Raw genomic sequence first — 23,787 nt, forward strand, 5'->3', positions numbered from 1 at the left:
GAGGAAGCAACCCTGCAAACCAAAAACCATTGAAGTTTGCACAGCTGTCACCAGAATCCAAACCACATGGGCTTTGCACGTCCCTGTTTCTGGACAGCAGGATTCTCCTTAATATTATTATTTGTATTATCACAGTGCCTAGGAGCCCTAGTCACAGACCAGAACCCCATTGTGTTAGCTGCTGTACAAACACAGAAAAGAAAGTCCCTGCCCTAAAGAGCTGACAATCTAAGTATCTCCAGGATCTTTCAGGTAGATACGTTGTCAGAGCCGGTGAAGACAGTTATACGCTCAGAGCTTCCCATGATGCACTCATTTCTTTTTACCGTTGCAGCATCCCATACTTGATTATATTCCTCTTTTTAATAAGCTTTATTGAGTAAGAAATAAAAGCTGAGGCAAAGAAAGCCAAACTAATTTATTTTGCTTTCTAAAGACATTGTAAAAATATGATCTGATATATCAATATTCACCAAAAATACATGTTTCTTTATAGAAGAAGTCAGAAAAAATAGAACAAAATGCTTTCCGATACAAAAGACAAATACTATTGAGGTTAAATGCTGTAAATTGGGTGCACATGCTCCAGCGCTGAAATCCCTCAGCACTGGAGCTGCAAACTGTTAATCTCGATCTGGAGCTGAACTTCCAGGGAATCCATAGCTGGAGTTTCAGCTTGAGATTTTCAAACCTGACTAGGGGATTGAGCCACACAGCTCTTATTGAAATGACTAACTGTTGCGTGGCTCATTCCCCTAGTTGGCTTGGAAACCTCAACCATGGTTTAGCCCTTAGTAGAGACAGGGAAAACCTACAAAGCTTGGATCCAGACCTGAACTTGCCCAAAATTTGGGCCCATTTTTAAACAAAAGACACAGGGCCAGATCCTAAAGCAGTAGCTCCATTGAAGTCATAACCTCTGAGGGCCTGGCTCGTGGTGAAGAAACCCTGTTCTTTCCCTTTCCAGTGTCTTTCTAATGTCTCAGTGGCTTGAGGCACAAAACATTATGATCCTTTCAAAGACACATTTTTATAAGAGAGGTTTCAGAGTAGTAGCCGTGTTAGTCTGTATTCGCAAAAAGAAAAGGAGTATTTGTGGCACCTTAGAGACTAACCAATTTATTTGAGCATAAGCTTTCGTGAGCTACAGCTCACTTCATCGGATGTAGCTCACGAAAGCTTATGCTCAAATAAATTTGTTAGTCTCTAAGGTGCCCCAAGTCCTCCTTTTCTTTTTATAAGAGAGTTTCCAAATCAAGTAAACAAGCGGTTTGAGAGCATTCAAATGCTTTTCATTGCCACGTGCATGGTATCTATGTTTTTTATTCAAATTTTAAGTGGAATGTGTGTGAGGGTGTGGATGGGGTGGGGATTGAGGCTCAAATATTCTGGGCTCCCCTTTGAAGCTGGAGAAAGACTTGTCCATCCTAGCAAGGAGGCCCACGGCATCTCAAGGTGACCCTTCCAATTTCTGTCACCTAAATGCTGAGGCAAGAGGCGCAGGTAATGTCTAAGAGATCATCCGCTCACCTCTTTCTAACAGAGCCTCAGCTCTTGGTAGTTCAAAATCTGAGCATTTTGATTTTTATTGTTTGAATAAGCCCGCAACTCTAACCCTACCTCTCAGTAACGGTGCAAGATATATCTTGTTCTCAGCCATGTTTTCCTCTGACTTCTGGGTTATTTTGACATGGTTCTGAGACTCCCTGGCTGTAAAACCCAGTGTTGCCAACTCTCTCATTTTTATCACAAATCTCATATTGGTGTTTTTCTTAAAGCCCCAGCCCCCGGAATCATGTGACTATACCAGAATTTCAGCATACATTAAAAAAACCCAAACCTTCCAAACCTTAAGTTTCTAGCCCTCATGACTGCAGAGATATGGTTGAAAATGTAAAACCCTAAAAATGCACATACCAGCTAGCAAATAAAAAGAACTCCAAATGTATTATTTTTTAAATCTCATGATTTCTGAACACTTGTGACTGGCAATACTGAAAACTTTTCATTATTCTTGGAATTGTTCGCAGCTCTTGGATTATAAATCAGTCCATCATGACTATGTGGCATGGGTTTGGACTGAAGCCGGAATGGGGTATCTTTCTGTCATCTACCATGGTTTCTAAAGCATCCACCGTAGTGTCTGTTCTCCTTCAAGTGGAAGAATTAATCTAGGGTGTGATTTTTTCAGCACTATTGAATGCCAAACTCTCACTGATTTCTGAAAATCACACCTCTGATGACCAATTTGATATTTGCAGTGGTGTTGTAGCTGTGTAGGTCCCAGAACATTAGAGAGACAATCTTTTGAGCTTACATTAAGCTCTTCTTCAGATCTCTGTAAGCTTGAAAGCTTGTCTCTTTCACCAGGAGCAGGTCCAGTAAAAGATATTACCTCATCCACTTTGTCTCTCCAATTGATATCCTCTTTCATTACACCTTTAAACAAAGTTGGATTTACTTAAGTCATAAATCTAGTTTAGTCAAGGGGGTGAGGTAATATCAATGAAAGATGATATCTCACCCTCCTCGTTTAATATCCTGAGACCCACATGGCTACAACAACACTGCATATAAATCTAGTTACGTTTTTATGCCAAAGTGGACATGGTGGCCATTTAAAACTTCATCCTCCTCTTTTAACAGCCATGTAAACCCTTTCGCTCAGCTATGCCAAAACAAGGCATTTAAAGCCCTGTTTGGATCAATCTCTTCTTCCCTCTGCCAGACTGAAAAGAGCCTGTTTCAAATCTGAGACATTGCAAACACTACAAAAACAATCTGTATCACAAAAAAAAGCCCTATTGGAGTTTCCCCTATGAATTTACTTTGACCTCATCTCTGTTGTTTGCTTAATATTTTTCCCATTTATTTTGTTTTTGTGAGGCTGATTTATTTGTTTAACATTCTGTGGCATTCAAAATAATAGCACGTTTGACCTTGAAGGAAACCACAGGTATGTCTTCACAGATTCCCTTTGATATAGGACCAGTGTCAAGGTGCAGGGAAAAATTCAGTAGCGATGCAAACCATGGTGTACACCGCACAAGTGGGCATTAGATGACTGGTGTAAGTGGTAAAGAAGCATCCCACTTTGCCTATTTGGTATTTAAGTGTGTGCAAAAAAATGTGTGTACCTACCACACCAAAGAAGAAGAAGGAAGTTAACCAGGAAAAACAACTTGCAGGAAGATGTGTGCCTCATTAGCAATAAGTGACATGGCAGACAGGCAGAGTTACAGGAAACAGAACTTTACTACCTTTGCTGACAGGCCAGCCTTGCATGCGGAGAATCTACTGTGTGTGTATAGGAGCCTGTTCCCAGCTTATATGGCTGGTCCCCTGGAGTCTCACCAAACTACCTCCCTCCTGAAACCTGACCCTCTTCCTCCAGTTCCACTCATCATACTGTAGAGTGAGGTAAAGCAGCCCCACTCTTGTATTCTACACATTTTTGTTAATTTCTTTTCCTTCTGCCACCTCCTCTTCTTCCCCTTCATTGTGTCAGTTACACTCTTTTGGCACACCGGTGTAAATCAGGAGTAATTCCACAGACTTCAGAGAAGTCACACGGGTATAGAACAGAGGTGAGAGCAGAACTGGACAGCTACTCAATGCCAAATTAATGCAGCTTACTCTGTACTATTACATCACATGCTGAATTTGTCCCAGAGGCTTCCATGAGAGTTACACCTGCTGACACTAGGTCTGAATTTGGCTCAAAGTGCTAGATGGTACTAAAAGTCACATGGTCAGAACAGCTGTGGGATAGGAGGTTAAGCAGGTGTTGGTTTGAGGCCAGAATTCACCATATCTAGGGCATGGCAGCTGATTCTAGAAGGAATGATTGATGAAAAGATGCTAGGACATACAGCCATTCCCAGTGATCCTAACCCACTGTGCATACTCCTGACAGCACCATTATGTCATGCCATTGGAAAACCCTCTTACTTCACCTCTCTGAAAGAGGACACCTGTGAATGCTATTAAAAATGATGTTATCCTATATGCGCTGCCAAGAACTCGAACACTTAATGCACTTTTGAGAGGAAATCTGTGAGTAAGAGGGAACACACATGACTAGCACTGGCAGAGGAATAAAAAGTACAGGGCTGGTAAATTCATGCGTGCTCCATCCATGGATGTAAAATGGCAACAGCAATTTAAGACTTTAAGGCAGACTCTGAGGAATAGAATGGTCGATTTTTGACTGCAGAGTGTTGGCAGGTTTTTCTCCCCAGGGTGGCTAGCACTGATATGAGTGGAAGACTGGGCATGCAGTTAAGTTAGACTACAGACTAATAGCGTAGGAATGTTGGATTAAAAAGTGACAGGACAGCATGCATATCATCTCGTATTCTAAGAACCATTACTGTAAAATGCAATTGAAAAATAGATATTTAAAAAAAAAGGGGGACCAGCAGGAATGTCGAGTGACTTAGTGGAGACGGGCCCAAAATGAGGTTCCAATCCTGCTCTCTTTGAAGCCAATTGCAAAATAATGGGAGCAGCATCGTACCCTAAAATCCCATATTCAAATTTTATATGTCATATATCCTCTTTGGGATTAACAAACCCTGCACGTGAACACACATGACCTTGGTGATTTGGAATCAGATCCAAAAGCAAACTGTCTCAGGTTCCAATTGAATGGTCAGGCTCAGTTTGTTCTAGGCACTTGGATACCACCGGGACAAACATAGTATCATTCTAGCGGGTGGGGAGCGGTATTCCTGTGAACTCTGATTTGAACCTACATCTGGATCCCAGGCCTGAGCTCTTCCTTATCAGGGAATTTCTTTGTCTCAGCCAAAGGTTACAGAAGTGCTTATAGGAATAGGATAAAACATTATTTGGTTTAAAAGGACATCCGCTCTTGCCCATTGGCGAACCACTGCCCTTGAGAGGTAGAGCAAGCAACTTTACATGAGTACACACACTGGCAGATCCACCCTCCCCCCAAATCTGAAATGACCCCCATGGACTATCTGCTATTCCATGATCAGGAAAGGAGGGGGAGGCTAAATGGAGTCAATGAAAGGCCTAAAGATAAGTAAAAACCAGCCAGGATGCCACAAGAAACATGTCGCAGAAAAGCAAGCTGGATGATCACGTTTACGTGATACGCAACTGCTTATGCTCCCTTATATGTTGCTGTGTATTTCCTTATGGGCTCAGGCACAAATTCTGCTCTTGTTACAGCCTGGGCACACCTACTGAAGCCAGTGGGGTTGTCATGATCTAACAGAGAGCAGAAGTTGACCCTAGCTCTTTTTTTGTACTTTTCCAAACTTTACACTTGAAATCCAGAATATGTGAACCTGGTACCCCAGGCCCAGCTGATTCCTGGCTGTCTCAGAATCTCAGCATGCCAAAGAAAGATGTCGTGTGGGTCCTGACTCTCCTGGTATGTGATGTCCCAGAGTGCTGCATTCTGGGGCATCTCTAGCAACGCCAAGGACAGTTTTTAAAGAGAGCCGGTGATGTGATGAATGGACCTTGCGGCCCGCTTAGAGGCGTCATTCAGCACGTGGGTAGGGGCTTGAGTTGGTTTTGACGTTGCAGTACACCTTTAAGAAGAGTTCACCTGCTCTTCCTGCTTATTTACCACCTGCAGTTTGTTCCATTGCAGCTGTTTGCAGCATGGAGAATTGAAACTTTCTTAGAGTAACGAGGATGCCTTCAGGTGGGGAGAGAAAGGAAAGAGCAGACAAGCTTTTTAGTGGAGGAGTTACTGTTTACATGAAATGTCCTTATTTGTGAAGAATGAAGGGGGCAGGAATACCCCTCCAAGTGTGTACTATATTCAATGAGCAGAATTATTTCTAAGCACCTGTAGAATGTTTCCCAAAGGACTTTCCTGAGACCACAGTTGCTCTTTAACATTCACCATGTTGGCATAATCCGTAGGCCTGGGCTGTAGCATTGTTAGGTGCATTGCAACATGTCGCCCCAGGGGGTAGTGTCCGGGAGCCAGTTGGAAGCCATTCTCCCCAGCCCGTAAGCAGCACTGTCTCCTGGCAACGATGTGCAATGAATGTGGTAATTCAGTACCCAGGCTGACTTTGTAAATGCACAGCGGCTTTTTCTTGGGCATTCTCTGCTAGTAGGATACCATGGTGGTTAACTGAGCTTTGCATTCCTGGGATGCTGGCTAGAGTCTTGGAAACTGTCTGAAACGGGCAAGATCCAAGTTCCGCTGGCTTCTCCATCCCTGGTCTATGACATGTCGTTTTCACTAGGGTGGAGGCCCAGGAGTTCCTCTGCTAAGGTTATGAGACTGTTTTCCTCCAGGGCTGCAATCAGCCTCTGTAACGTGGCTCTCTTGCCCTCTGACTGGATAAACTTGAGAAGGAGCTGGTACGCTTGCTCGTACAATCCCTCTCGGTCATATTCGTGGGCCAAGTTGTCGATGACAGGATCCCGAAGGGCACGACAGTTCTTCTGCAAAGACCTACCCACCTGCTTCCATTTCTTCGACACGAGCTTGGCAAATTTTTGATGGTCATCTGGCGTGAGTGTTCTGTTGGCTTAAAGGGAACACGAAGTGCTTAACACGTTGGGGTCCCAGTTCATCACTGCACTGACACAATGCAAGGCCATGTTAAGGTCTACATAATATTTTGTGGAGCAGAGACCTCAGTATGGTAAAGGATAAAACTTAGTGTGTGTGTAATGTATTAAACTCTGTCATGGAGTTGTACCCACCCTTTGTTAGCTGGAGTTTTCACTAACTCACTCCCGGAAGAAGCATTGTGCGTCTTGTGCCACACAGTGACAGTATTGAATTTAAAGGAGTAAATTCTGCATGAAGAGGGAGTTATGCACAGAGATCTGTGCTCACTGAAAACACACCCAAATCAGCGTATACGGGAAAGGGAAGCCATGACAACTGAACTGACCTGCATTAATCATTCAGCAATGCTGATACTGTGACCAACTTCCCCACATCCTCCAGGGTAAAAAGTCAGCTGATTTCAGTTACAAATTTCAGATTTGAAATCAGTGCAATAGAAATTTGTTCTTATCGGATTCTTACATTAGTGCTAATCCACCATACAATATCTGATTGTGGGGATCTCTATAAGCACAGTGTGTAATTGCTCTTAGCGTTTCTTAGTTGCTTTTCATTTGTACCTTTGGTTGTAATAGAAACTATAAAGGGATGCTGCTGTTTGTGGTATTATTAGCAGACCTGATATAATTTGTATGTGTTTATGATTCATCCTGAATGTTGATTTTAAATGAAGTATCAGTGTTTCGCTATCAGCAGAAGAGTCATTACTGTTGAGAATCATTTCTCCCCTCGCCCTGTCTGGGAATATGAGAGGTCACGTCCTAGGTAACTTAGATCTACAGGTAGTGACTATGTGAGGAGACCAGGGTGCATGTTTTACAAAGACTGCTGAGCAGGGAAGGGTTTGAAGTCCACAATTTATACTAATGAACATTCCGTGTCCAGTCATTCCAAAGGACAGTGCTATCTTCACTAAGTGGCAATTAGTAGAAACTTATTTGTGACTGTTAAAATGTGCCATCTTCTGGATTTGGGCATCTAGCACCCACTTTTAGGACTAGAGGATAGCGACCTGTGTAAGGGAGAGAGTCTGTACTTAATAACCTTTCCAGCTTGATGTCCAAGGCAGCCATGTGTTTAGAGTGCCCCCGTGAGGCCAGTCCTGGCTGCACATATTGTTAAGCTGTCTCACACCAGGGCGGAACTATACGTTTGTTTCATGGGGTTTACTTTTCTCTTGGATGTTCCCCTTTACCTTATGCTATCAGTCCTTGCCCTTTTAAAACCCTCGGGCTCGTCTTTCTGATCTTTTTCTCTGTTCCTTTTCTAAACACTCTCAGCTTCCTTCTATATCTGTTGACTCCTGAAATAGTGAATCAGGGAGGGCAGATCCCACCCTGCTTTTTACCTGTAAAATCTTTATATGGGGCTAAATCATACTCAACAGTGACCCAGGTGGGCTCTGCCCACAAACCCATATTGCAGTTTGAGACCATTCACAAATATCTCTGGTCAGGAAAGAGCCAAGACTGGAACAGTGGGGATGCGGCAGCTCACAGCTGGGGTACACTGGCAGAGCTGTGAGGGGAACCCTGGATGGCTATCTCCCCAATCAGTACCATTCGTCCTTCATTTTCAGGGGCCCTACCTTCATGCAAGGGTTTGTCTCGGAAAATGGAAACTTCTTCCTCTTACTTGTCCATTCAGAGCGCGGTTACACTGGAGTGTTTACAGCGGCCCCGATACAGCTGCGCACCTGTAAGCTCTCTAATGTAGCTGACTGAAGCCGAGGGGAGAGAGCTTCTCCCATTGGCTAAACTACTCCAGCCCCCGCGAGTGGCAGTAGCTATGTCGGCAGGAGAAGCTGTCCACGCTGGCGCTTATGTCCGGGTAACTTAACGTCGCTCCTGGGAGGTGATTTATTCCCGTTCCCAGAGCTGAGCCAGGCCACTGACTGACCTCACTTGTGTGTTGCAGAGGGATATAAACCCTCCTGCATCAGGGCACAAGCATCAGGTAAGGCTATGGCTGGAGATGGGACACTGACTGGCACAGGCCAGGGCTCCAAGGTGGCACCAGGCATTTTCTTTCTCTCTCTCTCTCTCAGGTGCTTGGCTGGCTGATTTTTGTGCATTTGCTCAGAGACCAACTGATCATTATCTGGAGGATTGGGAAGGAATTTCCCCCCAAATCAGACAGGCAGTGACTGGTGGATTTTCCTCTTCAGTGTGGATGTGCAGGTCATTTGCCAGGATTATCTGGATACCTCTCACTGAATCATTTCCCTCCTATTGTGGGGGCCTTGGGCACTGGTGCACCTGGGTCTCTCCTATTCTCTGCCTGTAGCGTGTAAAAGTTCAGTCTCCTGTGGGCTGTGATACTTTGGTCTCAGAGCAGTTATTGGATTTAGTGTGCGGGTGCTGGCATGTGGTACGTGGTAGGTCAGGTTAGATGACCTAGTGGTCTCTTCTGGCCTTTAACTCTGTGACTGTAAACCAGCCTCTCATTAATGGGATTGGGAAGAACCTTTCCCTCAGGGTAAATTCTATCCCACAGCTGCCTACTGTGGGGTTTCTTATACCTTCCTCTGAGGGAATGTCTACGCAGCAGTCAGGAGGAGTGATTGCAGCATGAGTTAGCTGAAATAACAACAGTAGTGTAGACACGATGGCACAAGCTAGCTGCACAATATGTCCTGGGTTGGACTGTCCTCGGGTGGCTAGCCCATGTGGCTGTTTTTAACAGGCTAGCTCCATCAAAGCCAGCTGGGTATGGCTATACCTGCTGCAATCACACCTCCTCACTACAATCTAGACATACCCTACAGTGCCTGCTGCTGGCTACAGTCAGAAACCGGACTGCCTTGGTCTGACCCAGTATGGCAGCTCCCATGATCATAATCTGGGAAATTCTATTCTTGACTCATCCAGAAACAGTCCTTACTTCCCTAAACTTTCTCCTTTATGGTTTGAAGAGTGGAAGACCCAGGGCTTTAAGATTCTAACAGCTCAGTTCTAACCACTCACCAAATTGTTGTTCCTGAAAGGTGAAGGTGGCTCCAGGGGGCAGAGAGCTCCCCCCAGAACAATAAGGCAGAGATGAGGAGTTCAAAGAGTTGCAGTTGTTTGAAGGGGTCGAGTTGTTGCTCTCCTGTCGACAAGTCAGGCTCCTGAAAGATTCCTCCAGCTCTGCAATTTCCTCGTCCCTCAGGCGGTCGGGCTGTAAGGCAAACAGTGCCAGTCATTGCTGGTGCATTCTCCTTCTCATGAAGTTGTCAAATCAACACCAGATGCCTTTCTGAAAGATATGCTTTGCCTAACACAAGTTACTGGGCTCAGTACAGTTGTAACTGGATGAAATCTATGGCCTGATATACTGAAGGACAGACTAGTTGAGCTAATAGTCCCTTATGGGTTTACAGTCTATGAATTTGCACTAAATAATCCTCATTTTTTAAAAGGCTCTTTTCCCCAAAACTTTCCCCTATACTATTTTTCCCCACACAAGGGCGCAATAAATAAATCATAAAGTGGAGGGAAGCTCATTACTGATAGATACTTGTATTCTAGGAGCACCCAGAACTCCAGTCTCCACTGAAGTCAATGAAGCTACGTTGACTTGCATCAGCTGAGGATCTGGCTCAAAGAGTAAGTGGCAGACCTGGGAAAAAAGGCCAGGAATAGAGCAGGCTGCATCTCAGAATTTGTTTCATGGGTAATATCGACACTTCGCAATTTAATTTTTGTTCTGAATCAGAACAAAAAACCAAACATTTTTTGAAATTTCTTGTGAAACAGAATTTCCAAATAATTGTGATTGGGGAAAACTTTTGTTTCAAAATGGCAAAATTTCATTTCCAAATTTATTTTAATTTATTTTTTCATTTGTATATTATTTTTGGTCATTTTTCCATTCCGTGTCAGAAGTCACTACTGCTACTGACATGTCATGATATGTTGTTCGCAGTATCATAGTAGCCATGTTGGCCCCAGGGTATGAGACAGACAAGGAAGGTGAGATCATATCTTTTATTGGACCAACTTCTGTTGGTGGGAGAAACAAGCTTTTGTACTCCACAGAGCTCTTCTTCAGTTCTCTTTTGTTTTCTTCAGGACCTCAACCACCTTGTCTCGTGTCAGAATATGACGTAATTTAATAGCTGAAATATTCTATTTTATTTTAAAAATCATTAAGAGCAGCAGCTACTTAGTACTGACTGAAACATCATATTGTCTGTTCTAAACCAAAGTGTTTCCTGTTTTCTGTTATAATGAAACAGTGTGACGCTCGGGCCAAAAATTCCTGACCAGAGTTAACCAGGAGTTCGGACTCCTGGTGCCCTACTTTAACAACCAGGTTACACATTAGAGTGAAGATTAGTCACTGCACGAGTCTTTCCCTTTAGCTAATGGTCCTTAGTACCGCGTAGGGGACAAACACACAGGGGAGAGCATGCTCTGTTGCTGGGTTTTTCAGATTTACACCAATTGAGTCAGTTTTGGGAGCAGAGAAAGAATCCATCTTTTCTTGGCTTGTCTGCTAATTCAGCAAAAAGACTAGGAAAGGAGCAGCAGGCAAAAACTGACGGGATGCATAATATAGCCTTTTGTTATCTCCCATAATGACGTGTTTGTCTTTCATTTCCTGGCAAAAAAATCAATCCAGAGATGCACTCACCCCCAGCAGGTACAACAGATATCTGGTTTTGGGGACACTGAAGATGTTTAATAGCTACCATTTTGAGCTAGTGCAAATTAAATTCCAGGTGAAACAAGCATCTAAAGACAGCACAGAGGCAAGGAACAGGAGACAGAATTCAATTATTTAATCTATTTCAGAGGCCCTATACTCGAGTGAGCTAAGCGGATCCCAAAACAGCAGCCTCTAATATCATTAGCAAGGTTTGGAAACTATTCAGGAATGCTTAGCAATCATTTGCCAGACTATTAAAGCCAGTTGCTGGTATGACACATGTAAAACTTGCATCTCTCTCAACTGGAGTGGGTCCACATCAAGGATAGCAGCCTCCTACTGCTGTCAGCTCAGGTTTTAGAGGTCTACGTCCTGGTGCTGAAGGTCCCAGTTCAAACTATGCTGACAACCTGTGATGAATAGTGGTTGTGCTTGCCCCAGTTTTTAGGAACTGTTCCAAATGCTACTTTCAAAGGAGATGTAGGGGAGGCAAAAGCAACATTGGAATAGATGGTCTCATGAGTGTAACGTGGCACTGCTGGGTTTTCTTACTGATTCACTTATCTGGCAATTCAGATTTGTTTGTGCCTCAGTTTACCCTCCATACACAGGTATAATAGAATTTCCTGCCTTACAGCAGTGCTGAGCTTTAATAGATGCTTGTTCAGCACTTTGAGACCCCAGGATCTAGAGACGTGCCAAGTATTACAGGCAAAATATTTAATATTCTGGCTGTCATTTATTTATCCTCAGTACTTTCCTGGCCCTCATTGCCATAATGTCTGAGCTCCTCACATCCTTTGATGTATTTACCTCATGGCACCCCTGTATGGTTGGAAAGTGCTATTATCCCCATTGTCCAGATGGGAAACTGAGGCACAAGAGAGGCTAACAGCTAGATTTTTAAAGGTATTTAAGTGTCTTGTGGCATTTTCAAAAGCACCTTACTTTTGAAAATGTCACTAAACTCCCACTGGTTTCAATGGGAGTTATGCACCTAGGCACTGCTGAAAATCCCACTAGGAATCTACCTGCATCTTTAGGTCCTAAGTATCTTTATATATTTGGCCTTAGGTGACTTGGCTGGGATCACACAGGAAATACATGGCAAAACAGGGACTTGAACGCAGGTTTTCCATGTCCCAGCCTAGGGCCCTAATCACTGGACCATGCTTCCTTCTAATGTACCTTTTCGTTGTAGATACATTCCAAACAGCGCTCCTCCTCGTTCAGCATGTGGTCCAGCTGCTCGCTGCCAGCCTTCAGCTCCACTTGAACAGGTACGGCTGTCATTGACAGGGTGACTTGGAGGTGTTTCTGCAGAGACTCCCGGAACAACCCGGCCCGGTAGCTCCGAAGGAATTTGCGGCAGTTCTCTCGAATGCAGAATTTAAGCTGGATAATCAGGTGCGGCTCACTGCAGTGCACCTTGAGCATGTCGACACCATGCAGGCCGCCGGTGGAATCTGGCACAGAAGAACAGGCAGAGTTAGTTTCTTGCCATGAAACAGATTGTCCATGTGAGCGCTGCCTGGGTGGTGACTCGCTCTGTCTCCTCGAACTTTTGGTGACAGACCTGTGCCTGGATAGCCTTTCTCCGTATGTGTTTGTTTTTATTTATTTTTATTTTTTCCTGTATTATAAATTATTTTGGGTTGGGGAGCTTGTATTTGAAAGTGGGAGGAAAGAAGTAAGCTTTAACTGACTATGTGCTATGCATGGAACCCATTTGAACTGAAGCATTCAGTCCAAATTACCCCACAGCTGAATCTGTTAGAGATCCATTAATATTGCAGTTCACAGACAGGGCATTATCTGACTCCCTGCAACAGGGAGAGACCATTCACGTTATATCTAACGTAGAACGCAAGGTGCACTCTGGTGCTTTGTCTGCATCAGCACGATTACCCAGTAGTAACAGCAGGGGTCAGCAGTGGAAGAAATACATCTGCTGAAGAGAGAGGAGCTGAAATCAGCGGGGAAATCAAGTGTAACAATGCTATGTGCTCAAACTGCAGTTAAACCACCCATATGCAGCTGCACCGGGTGTCAGCAACAGGTAATTCTGCTGGTGTCACAAGCCTAACGGGAGAAACTAACTATGCTAAACTGATTAATTAACTTTAAGATCTAACTACGGGGCAGGCAGACTTTACCTCAGAGGAGATTAAAGAGGGAGTGTTCCTCTCCCACATGGCCAGACTGCTGTCGAGGTAAAGCTATAGGTGAGATTCCACAAAACATTTTACCTGTCCACTTCCTGCTTGCAACCCCAGTCCTCCTTCAGCTTTGTCTACGCTAGAAAGAGTTTGCCAGTATTGCTATTCTATATGACTGGCTTCACCAGTCTAGGGTATACCAGTTCCCTGAACAAAATAAGCTATACCAGCAAAAATACTTTGTCAGAATAACCTTGTCTACTCTAGGGCTATTGCCGGAATAGAAATGTCATTAAATCACCCACCGAAGCGACACTGCTGTACTGGCAAAAGTTTCTAGTGTAGACCAACACTTAGTAAGGTTTCAGTCATGCACCTTCAATGAAATTATCCTTTTATTCCCTTGTTCCCTCCCTTGTGTTTGGAACTGTGGCTGAGATTTTGGAACTGTGTCCAGATAATGGCTGAGATTTTGGAACTGTGTCCAGATCCCTGAGGCCGCTCTGAAAATCTCAGCCAGTGTAAATAAACCCTATATCCAAAACCTCTCTGTCTGAGACTTTGTCTTTACTGCACACAGATGTATCTGTTACACAGGGATAGCTAACTCGATGTAAAATCCTAATGGAGACAAGGCAAGGATATTTTTTACCTCAGTGTAGTTAGCCAAAGTCAACCCCCACCCTCACCCACCTCTCAATGTAGGGTTGGTGTGATGTTGCACCCCATAATGCTCTATGGAAATATGCTTATGAATGTATATATGACATAACTGGAATATGTTTTATACTACATATGCCATGTGACCTATCTCTGCAAAGGTTATGATCTACTGAATGTATTCATCCTATTCATATGCATGTATCATTTTTATATTCAAAGTTATGAATATTGGCTGTGTACTTGTTTGATTTTAAGTAGCCTTAGTAACACATTTAGTCAGCTTCTTAAGAAAGGAATTTGCAAGTTAAGTGCCCAATCAAGAAACACTTAACGGACAATGGAACCTTGGAAGACTCCAGTCCACATAAGGGGATGTTCAAGGTAGCATGTAGGCAATGGCTCCAACTTGTAAGGAACTGAGTCATGCATGGACATGTGACTTGCCCATGTGACTCCAAAACTCCATCTTGGAGCTGTATTCTGCATAGGAGAGAGGAGGGGGTCTCTACCTACAAGAGACAGTCTATTTAAGCCCCTGCGAGACCCCTCCATTTGGTCTTCAGCTGGCTCAAGAGATAGCCTCTCCTCCCCAAAGGATACCTGAAAGAAACTGGAACAAAGGACAGTAACTACAGGGGGTGTGAGTGATTGTTGGACCCAGACTAGAAGGAGGCTAGTCTGTAAAAAAAGAAGCTTACTGGAACATCTCTGAAGGTGAGATTTCATCTGTAATCATTTTCTTACTGTACTAGGTTTAGACTTGCGTGTTTTATTTTATTTTGCCTGGTAATTCACTTTGTTCTGTCTGTTATTACTTGGAACCACTTAAATCCTACTTTTTGTATTTAATAAAATCATTTTTTACTTATTAATTAACCCAGAGTATGCATTAATACCTGGGGGGGGAGGGGGAGGCAAACAGCTGTACATATATCTCTGTCAGTGTTATAGAGAGCGAACAATTTATGAGTTTACCCTGTATAAGCTTTATACAGGGAAAACGGATTTATTTGTGGTTTGGACCCCACTGGGAGCTGGGCACCTGAGTGTTGAGAACAGGAACACTTCTTAAGCTGTTTTCAGTTAAGCCTGCAGTTTGTGGGATGTAGTTCAGACCTGGGTCTGTGTTTGTAGCAGGCTAGCGTGTCTGTCTCAAACAAGACAAGGTTCTGGAGTCCTAAGCTGCCAGGGAAAACGGGCTCAGGGACAGTCTCAGCACATCAGTTGGCAGTCCCAAGGTGGTTTCTGTGATCCAACCTGTCACAGTTGGTTTCAATCAGCTATATTGAGGTAACAAATATCTGTGCCGTGTCTCGGCTCAGCAGCCTATGTCCTATGTCAAAGTGGATCTGTTTGTGCCTCATTAGTCCAGAGCACTCGAGTTCAGCCCCGGCATCTCTAGGATCTCTTTGTTTTACGTGTATGGCAAGGCTTTTGCCCTGCCGTGATGTACCACTGAGATCCTTTATGTATTACTGGTTGCATCACAAGGTGAAGTTTGGAACGGCTGTAAGACTGGGACATCTGGGGAGAGAGGCATTCAAATTTGCTGTTATTACTGATAAATAAATGCCCTTTGCCCTGTATCTCTGCCTTCTCATTCCATTTATCAGGAGTACAAAGAGGCTGATTCAACTGAAGTTTGCACTAGAGTTTGATCTGGGTGAACAGGTACTGTACAAACATGGAAAGTTGTAATGAATTGCGTAAAATGATCTTTATGGCTGTTGCACAGGAGACGACTTTGCGCTTATCTGCTCTGAATACCCAGGTCTCATTCCTTCTTTAGGTCTGGCGGTACAGTGCAGAATGTAGTGCAATTAATTCAGAAATGGGCAGAGCTCTTGTTCACGTATATGGCCAGATTCACCAGTACAATCTGACTGCTTTGCACCACTTTGGTGATGCAAAGCAGCCATAAATCTGGCCTAACCAGGCAATCAAGCCAGGTTGTCTGCTGCTTTGTATCGCTGGAGGGGCACAAAGCATTTGCAGCGTGCCAATGAATCTGGCCCGATATAATTAGACTGGTGAGAAAAGGCAGGTTGTACTTATAGAAACCCAGCTAAAGGACACACTGGAGAGTTGGTTGTACAGTAAATGATTGACGCTAAGATATTCATCATGGGGAGAGAAAACAAATGTGATAGCTGTTTTAAATTATCGTTATCCAGGGAGTCAATATGCTGCAAAGGATCACAGCTGAGATGCTTCTACCGTTTGTAGCTCAAATCCTGTGTTGGTGTAAATGGGCACCATTGCATTGGCTTTGTTGGAGTTGAGCCCATTTACACCAGTAAAGGATTTGGCTCAATATGTTTGATAAAAGGAAGCCGAGAGCAAATTATCAGTCCTTTGCCCCATTTATTCTTTCACTGGTAATTTTTCCCATATCCAGAATTTCCCACACTTGACAAGTCTAGTTTTCTAATGCAGGGTAAGTAAGGTTTCATCACTGGGCTGCAATTGTGAACCCAGGAGTAAAAAGTCGGGTCAGCTGTTGTAGCCAGCTGCAAGGAAAAGTTAGACTGGACCAAATTCCTTTCTGTTGAAACTCCACTGACATTGGAGGGGCTAAAATTGTCCTGTCTTGGTTTCAACGATTGTTCAAAAAAAAAAAATCTGGACTCTAAGCAATCTGCTAACTTTGTGATCCAAGTGTAAACGATAACGATTTGGAACCTGAGAATAGTGGCGATCTCTTCCCTCTAGTGTATCAACAGCTAAGATACTGGGATGATCCGATGAAGTGAGCTGTAGCTCACGAAAGCTCATGCTCAAATAAGTTGGTTAGTCTCTAAGGTGCCACAAGTACTCCTTTTCTTTTTGAAAAGACAGACTAACACGGCTGTTACTCTGAAATACTGGGAAGGGTGATCATATGAGAGGAAGAATGGCTTTGTGGCTTAGGCACTGGATTGGAGCTGGGTTCCATTCCCCACTCAGCCACAACCCTTAGGGCTCAATCCTGCAAGGTGCTCAGCTTTCTGATCCTTCTCCAGCAAAACACTTGAGCAGCTGCTTAATTTTAAGCATGTGAGTAGCCCTATTGGAATCCTAATCTCTCAGTGCACTAATTTCCTATCTGTGAAATGGGACTAATGCTTCCTTTCTCCCACCCATTGTTTCTTGTCTATTTAAACAGTCCCTCCCCTGAAGAGTTTACAGTCTCTTCCTATGTGTCTATACAAAGCATAACTCAATGGCAACCAATCTCATTTGGGACCTCTGGGTGTTATTGTAGCACAAATAATTTATTAATAATATATCCAGAGTGCACTTATCTATGTCTATGTCTGGTGCTATCAGTGCAGAGCTCTGATTTAACCAGTGTGACATCAGTTTTACCTAGTGCTGCAATGAAACGGAGAGAGAAGGATTAACTTTATTATTGGACAGTAAGTGGTCCAGCAGGTGCAAGGATTCTGATTACCCCAGTGCTTGAATTCAAGCCTTGGAAGATCATGGCTTGAACTTCTCTGTAAAAGCCCTGAGAAGTCTACAATCTTCAATGAAATTAATAGGAAAGGATGGGATATGACCCATGAAATTGCAGTTAAGATTCCTAAAAAATTCCCTGTGTTGTGAATCTGTCACCTTTCTCCAAGCACCAAATCCCTTGAAAATGAATGTAGCAAGTAAAGAAATAAGACATTGTGACATTTCCATTTGTATTCAGTGCAATGACACATACCTGCTAAAGCCAACTTGAGGGCCTTGAACACGCTAGACTTCTGGTGGGAGCTTTCATAAAGAGAGGGCAGGATAATCTTCTCAGATGTCGACTGGAGGAATAGATAAGCGCTGCCAATCCAGAGATCAGAGCTGTCTGCCATCCTCAGCACCTAAAATACCAGGTCTGTGAGCACAGTCTGTTCTGGAGGCAGCCATGACACACGCAAAGCAAAGCAAAGTTTGTAACAAGGATGTTAGTCGGAGGTGGTTTTGTTCTATCTGAAAACGTGCTATAAGAGAAAAAACACTAACAGTCATGAGATTGTTATTGGCAAAGCAAGTGTAGCCTTTAAGGGAATTATAATCATTATCTCTTAAAGCAAAAATTGATAGAACATTGTGCACCAAAGAAAGAGTCGTTCAGTATCCTACACTGAAGTCCCCCGATGGATAGATTTCTAGTTCAGAGACACCCTGAGTTCAAAGGTGAGAACCTGCTGAGAATTCACCAATCAGGCCTCTAATGATCAGGTCTAATGAGCATGAGAGGTGCTTAAACCCAGCTCCTTTCTTCTGCACAAAAAAAAATATCCAAAGTAAAATCCTGGCTCCATTGAAGGCACTGGGCAGTACGGTCATTGATTTCACTGGGACCAGGATTTCACTTCAAGGCTTTAGATAATGCAAAAAGGAGGCTAGATCTGGTTCTTCGTATTCTCATCTCCACTATGAGAAACCTTCATCTATATCATACAGTGTCTTGAACTCACACTGGTGCAGCCTGGCTCAGTGAATATAGCACACTGGGTCCTGAAGGCAAACGCTGCCAGGCTTGGCTAACCCACCAAGTCAGCCAGTTTGGAGAGCCCGAGTCATCTTTGCCAAGGGGATGAAACTGAACTGAATTCTCTTTCAGCGTGGCTGAACTACTGGAATGGGAGGATGATGGGAATTTACTATTTTCCAATCTCTGTCGTGACATTCTTATATCTTTAAAACATTTACCCCCGGACAGTTTCAATTAGAGAAATGTCTGATAAAAGGTCATGCAAAAAATCCCCTTAAAATAATCCTGAAATTCCCTGTGATACTGTCACTAGGTTTGCATTTTGTAACCCTGCGTATGCTTCTTGCCACAGTCCTAGCTTTACAGCGTGCCTTGCTGGGAAAGCCATTCAATGGCAGCAAGGTGTGGTGGGCGGCCCAGTAGTCAGCCAAGCCCTCAGAAGGTGGGTTTCTATGAAGGTGCTCCTTAAATATAAATACTAAGGAATCATCTCCAAAGCAAAACCAATTTCAGCCATGAACAATTGCATGGCCCAGGATAGGAACCAGTTGCAGACTGCATGGCTTAGCTACTGAAGAACAAGCTCACCTATCAGCAATGTTTTTATTAACACCAGTCAGATAATATCAACCCCATGCAGAGAGGAAATTTGATAACATCTCTCCATCATTGTCAGACCCAGTTTCCAAAGTGAACCTGTTTCCGTTAAAATGAAGAAAACTTGGCAGTCTGAAGAGTCGGTAAGTGGCCAGTTTATAGCTTCATCACGTCAGTCGCACGTGAGATGCATGACACCTGACAGTTCTGGATGTTCCAAGTATTGGCATGTTGAGGCCTGCTCCAACCCCAACTGAGGTCAGGGGAAATACTCCCTCCACATCAGTGAGGGGCTGGATCAATTCCGAATGACACAACAGGCTCCCTCCTTTTGCACAGACTGTTTTATAAATGGATGTAGTTGCAACTTGGATCCTGTCTCCACACTGGTGCGTTTTGATCAGCATCACCAGGATACTTAGAAAAGTTCCTTTTTGCATTGGATTCTATCAGCCTTCCCTAGAGATGGCTGGTAGGTCTCATATATATTTAAATGATAAGACTGTTTAGTCGCCCACCTTATTCATATCCCTACTATAGCTTGGTTGGCTAATTCTAACATTAATACCAAACACAAAAACGTGCACCAAAACTTCCAGGCAAAACAATCCCCAAATCATAGGTGCTGGGGATGGAAAATTCCTATTAGATCATCTAGTCCGGCCCCTGCCAATGCATAAAGGAGAGGGTGTATCTAATAATAACCTGATTGAGGCACACTGAACTTTTTGTTTTCTGTAGCCACTAGTTTAACTTTTTCTAACACACCAGAGATAGAACCTGGGACCATGAATCTGGAGACACTAAAGAGCCAGGCTTGCTAGCTGGGGACTGTAACAGCGTCTCACCCTCTGTGGCGTGGGTGCAAGGGGTGGGTGGGGCATGTACCACACGCTAATCAGTGGGATATATACGCTCTCCAAGGCAAAGGCAAGGGCAAGGACCATCTCTTAGCATGTGTTTGTACAAGGGGTCCCCAACTGGGGCCTTCAGACACTGCTGAAATATAAATAACAACAACCAGTCCTGAGATTTGTGCTGAAATATCTATTGATCTGTCTAGAGGCACATATCTGTGTGTATGTTGGATGGAAATTTCAGAACTGCCGGAGTGACTTAGGAGTATAAATCCCAAGGACTTGTGTTCCTAAGTCACGTAAATGCTTGTGAAACTGTCACCCAGAGGGGAGCAAAAGGAGGAGAAGAGTCCAAGCTGCAAAGTTCAGATCTGGTTCTGTATGCTCCCAATTCTGGTTCAGGTACATGTCTGTCTCCTAGTGTCTAAGAGAGGGAGAGCAAAAGAGAGAGAGTTTCCTAGAAAACTAGGTATATGGGAGGGAAGAGAAAAGAAGAGTGTGATTTAAACTGCAGAGAAATAGGTCACCTTCCACATGCACACAAAAAAGAACTAAAAAAACCCCCAGACAAAAACAAGGTGCAGAAGGAGTGTGGTATCCTGCCTAGAGTTGAACAAGCAATAGATGTTTTGGTTCAGGGGCTGAACTGGCGGGGGAGGGGGGAGGGGAGTGTGAATGGTTCAATTTAAACTGGAAGTGAAGTTGTTTGGGGTTTGTTTCCAAATTGAAAAAAAAAAATCATTTTGAGTCTACCGATTTAGTTCAATGCAAAACAAAATCTGCTTGGTGTTTCTTTCTGGGTGTTTTTTACTTTTTGGTTTCGCTTTTAAAAATGAAAGCATTTCAATGAAATACTGTTTAAAAACAAAAAGGCAAAACATTTGATTTGAAATGGTTGAAACCAGATCTGTTGATTTTTTTTTTTTTTAAATCATATATTTTTTCCAGCCAAAGCTCTCTGGGGAATTCAGCCGGAATTTGCGATTAGTTTTGGTGCCCTGAAAAAAGCATTTTTCAGCAATTTTACAGTTAGTCAAAAGTATTCCCCCAGCTCTAATCCTGGCTCTCTCTGCTGTCATTGACAGAGCATGTACCCAGTTTTCTTTAAGTTGGCTCTCAGCACAAGTCAGCTGGTGGGATTTTTAAACTTTCTCCTAGGACAAAAGATTGGTTTGACATGCAAGTTCCACAGGGGCACCTGGGAATTACACTGTAGATGCCAAAAACAACTCTGAAGGTAAGCAGCACTTTGTCATCCCAGTGACCTTGCATCTTTTTCACGGAACACACTTCCATGACCAGAAGACTTACTAACAACAGTGGGTGGGATTCTCAGAAGCGTTCCGTGTTGGCCTACCTGTGCGCTCAGTAAAGTCATTTAGACTTCCGCCACTGAGCTCAAATAGAAGTCAAGCCAAAGCTGAGCACTTTGAAAATCCCCCCCACCCGGTATGTACACCTGAACAATATGTAATTCATCATCTTTCCTGCCTCGTCTCTTACCTTTTGCATCTGTCACCTGTCAGTTCATACTTAGGAAAAAACTAACACAGGCTGTCATTTTTAGTTTAAATATCAAGTTAGTTACTGAATTGAAATGATGCTACCACTGACTCGGTTCTTTGCTTTGGTCAGTTTCAGTAGAGACCCATTCCAGTTATTGTAACACAAGAAATTTGACCTGAATTTTGTCACACTGTGTTTCAGGATAGTAAATTAGGTATCAAACTATCTTATTTGTCTTTATTATTATTTTACATATTGGTTGTACTATTGTAGCATCTAGGAACCTTAGTCCTGGACCAGGACCCCACTGGGCTTCATGCTGTACAAACAGAGCAAAAAGATGGTCCCTGATTAAAATGCAAACAGAATCATCATAGTTCTCCCTTTGATCCTATAGAGAGGCCATTCACTTGGAGTAATAGTCCTGCTATGCAACATAATATTCCCTGTAGCAGAATGCTCTGTTAATAGCTTTTGCGCAATGTAATAATCCTAACTTTCCATAATCCCAGCAAATGGCATAGTATCCCAACAGTAGGTATGAACAGTGAGTGGTATTTCATTTTCTAGGAGTTGGTCCAAGCAAAATATTTTTAATCCTGTCCTGTTAATACACAGATTCAGGAAGGGAAAGGTAGCCATAGTAACAACTCTAGCAAACCCATTAGGATCAGCAATACAGCGCAGAATGGCTTATTAAAATCAGTGGGATTTGGTTTGCTAATATGTGAAAAAATATAGTGTGAAAATAGGGCAGAGACTTCCTTCAGTAACACATGTTGACTTTAAAAAATCTCTCTGAATTCAGTGGCCCATGTGAAATGAGTTCTGGGAGTCTCATCTTAGTTCCTAGTAAACAAATGCCTCTCAGAAAGCCACCCCACAGCTAGCATTGCTGGCCTGCCAGCAGGAAGCAAAGAACTGATTCATGGAGACTGAGCCCCACCTCTTGCTACATACAGCTGGTGGACAGACGTTAAACAGGTTCTGGGGCTGCTTGGAGAAGGTTGCACTGGATTTGCTCATTCAATGCCAGTTCTGTGGAATGGACAAGATCTGGGGCTGTTAATTTGGCCCATTTTCACCAGCATTGTTTTTCCTTGACTGAAAAGGTCCGTTGGGTCAATATCACACATGTGCAATAACTACCTATAATGCTTTAAAATCTCTGGGCCAAATTCTCTGTAAATGAGTGCCACTCAATTGACTTCAACAGCATTTCACCCACTTACACCAGCAGCTAATTTGGCCCTATATTTTATGAACAATAGACACAGCACCAGAAAGACTCAAGCTCTGGTGTCAGACCGATAGATCTCAAAATATTTGTTCCAAAAGATGAAACTCTCTTATTTCCCCAAGGCCAGAAAGTTAGCCTACGGGTGGGTGACCCTGGAAATCTGCTTGTTTCAATTTGGTTTTGGTTTTATTTCTTGATTTATGATTTCATAGGGGAAAATCGAGCTAATTTGAAATTAAACCAGTTTGTAAAAACAAATTCCCCATTTGGTTTGGGTCTCATGTGGCAAATTTCACGCTGATGGAATTTGGGGCAAAGCTCTCTGAAGCCAGAACTTTCTTGGCAGCTGATTTTTCTTTGCAGCAAGCACAGCTGATTGATCACAGCAAAACCACATTAAATGTCACGCCCACCAAAAAACCACCCTCCCAGAACTCATAGTAATTTACCTTGTCCAGACACCCCTTCTCACGCTTTCAGATGCCCTTCACTTCCGCCTCTGTTCAGAGCAGCAAAGAAAGAGTCACTAAAAATTCCTCCTGGTCATGTGGCTTTACTGAGAGGCAGCTGAAGGCGAGAAACCAGCCCCCCCAGTTTAGCACTGCTGTAATCCTAATACCAGGAGCAAGGAGTTAAAGACAGAAAGGGTAAAATCTGGCATGATGGTAAATCACTGAGGCTCAGATCAAACTTATGTCTGAGAAAGTACATTTCCCTGTGTGCTGGAGTTGTACCTCCCCTTCAGGTTTAGGAATCAATGTTATTGGCCAGAGCACTTGCCAGTCCTATGTGCCTGGGTTAGCAGCAGAAGGCTGTAACTGAGTGCTAAAGAAGGAATTGTCTGCTCTCATCAGATGACTCGGTGAACCAATCAAGTGAGTTTAGGGTTGTCTGTTTCAGGAGATCTCTTTGCTCTGACCTGAAATGGCTTTCCATGCCTCACAGTGAATGCAGAACTGTGCACCAAGGTATAATCATTTATGTTCCTCATAAAAATATAACACACAAGTCACACAAGGTAGCTGTAGAAAAGCGCATCCCCTAGTCCTGGTCTTGGGCCCAATCATGCCCTCTTTGAAGAGCCACAAAAAATT

The 23,787-nt window shown here is 43.4% G+C and overlaps 1 protein-coding gene across 1 annotated transcript; it reads right to left on the bottom strand.

Annotated features, from left to right (window-relative positions):
* Positions 1-404: 404 nt before the first annotated feature.
* TRADD (TNFRSF1A associated via death domain) lies at positions 405-23,378 on the bottom strand. Its single transcript, XM_077831163.1, has 5 exons — positions 23,143-23,378; positions 17,726-17,876; positions 12,398-12,675; positions 9,544-9,736; positions 405-6,530 (listed from the first exon to the last, which is right to left on the bottom strand). The coding sequence occupies exons 2-5, from the start codon at positions 17,865-17,867 to the stop codon at positions 6,220-6,222; spliced, it is 924 nt and encodes a 307-aa protein (XP_077687289.1). The 5' UTR covers positions 17,868-17,876; positions 23,143-23,378; the 3' UTR covers positions 405-6,219.
* Between the last annotated feature and the right edge of the window lie 409 nt (positions 23,379-23,787).

Source organism: Eretmochelys imbricata, chromosome 12 (genome assembly GCF_965152235.1).
Source record: "Eretmochelys imbricata isolate rEreImb1 chromosome 12, rEreImb1.hap1, whole genome shotgun sequence".
Classification (NCBI taxonomy): Eukaryota; Metazoa; Chordata; order Testudines; family Cheloniidae; genus Eretmochelys; species Eretmochelys imbricata.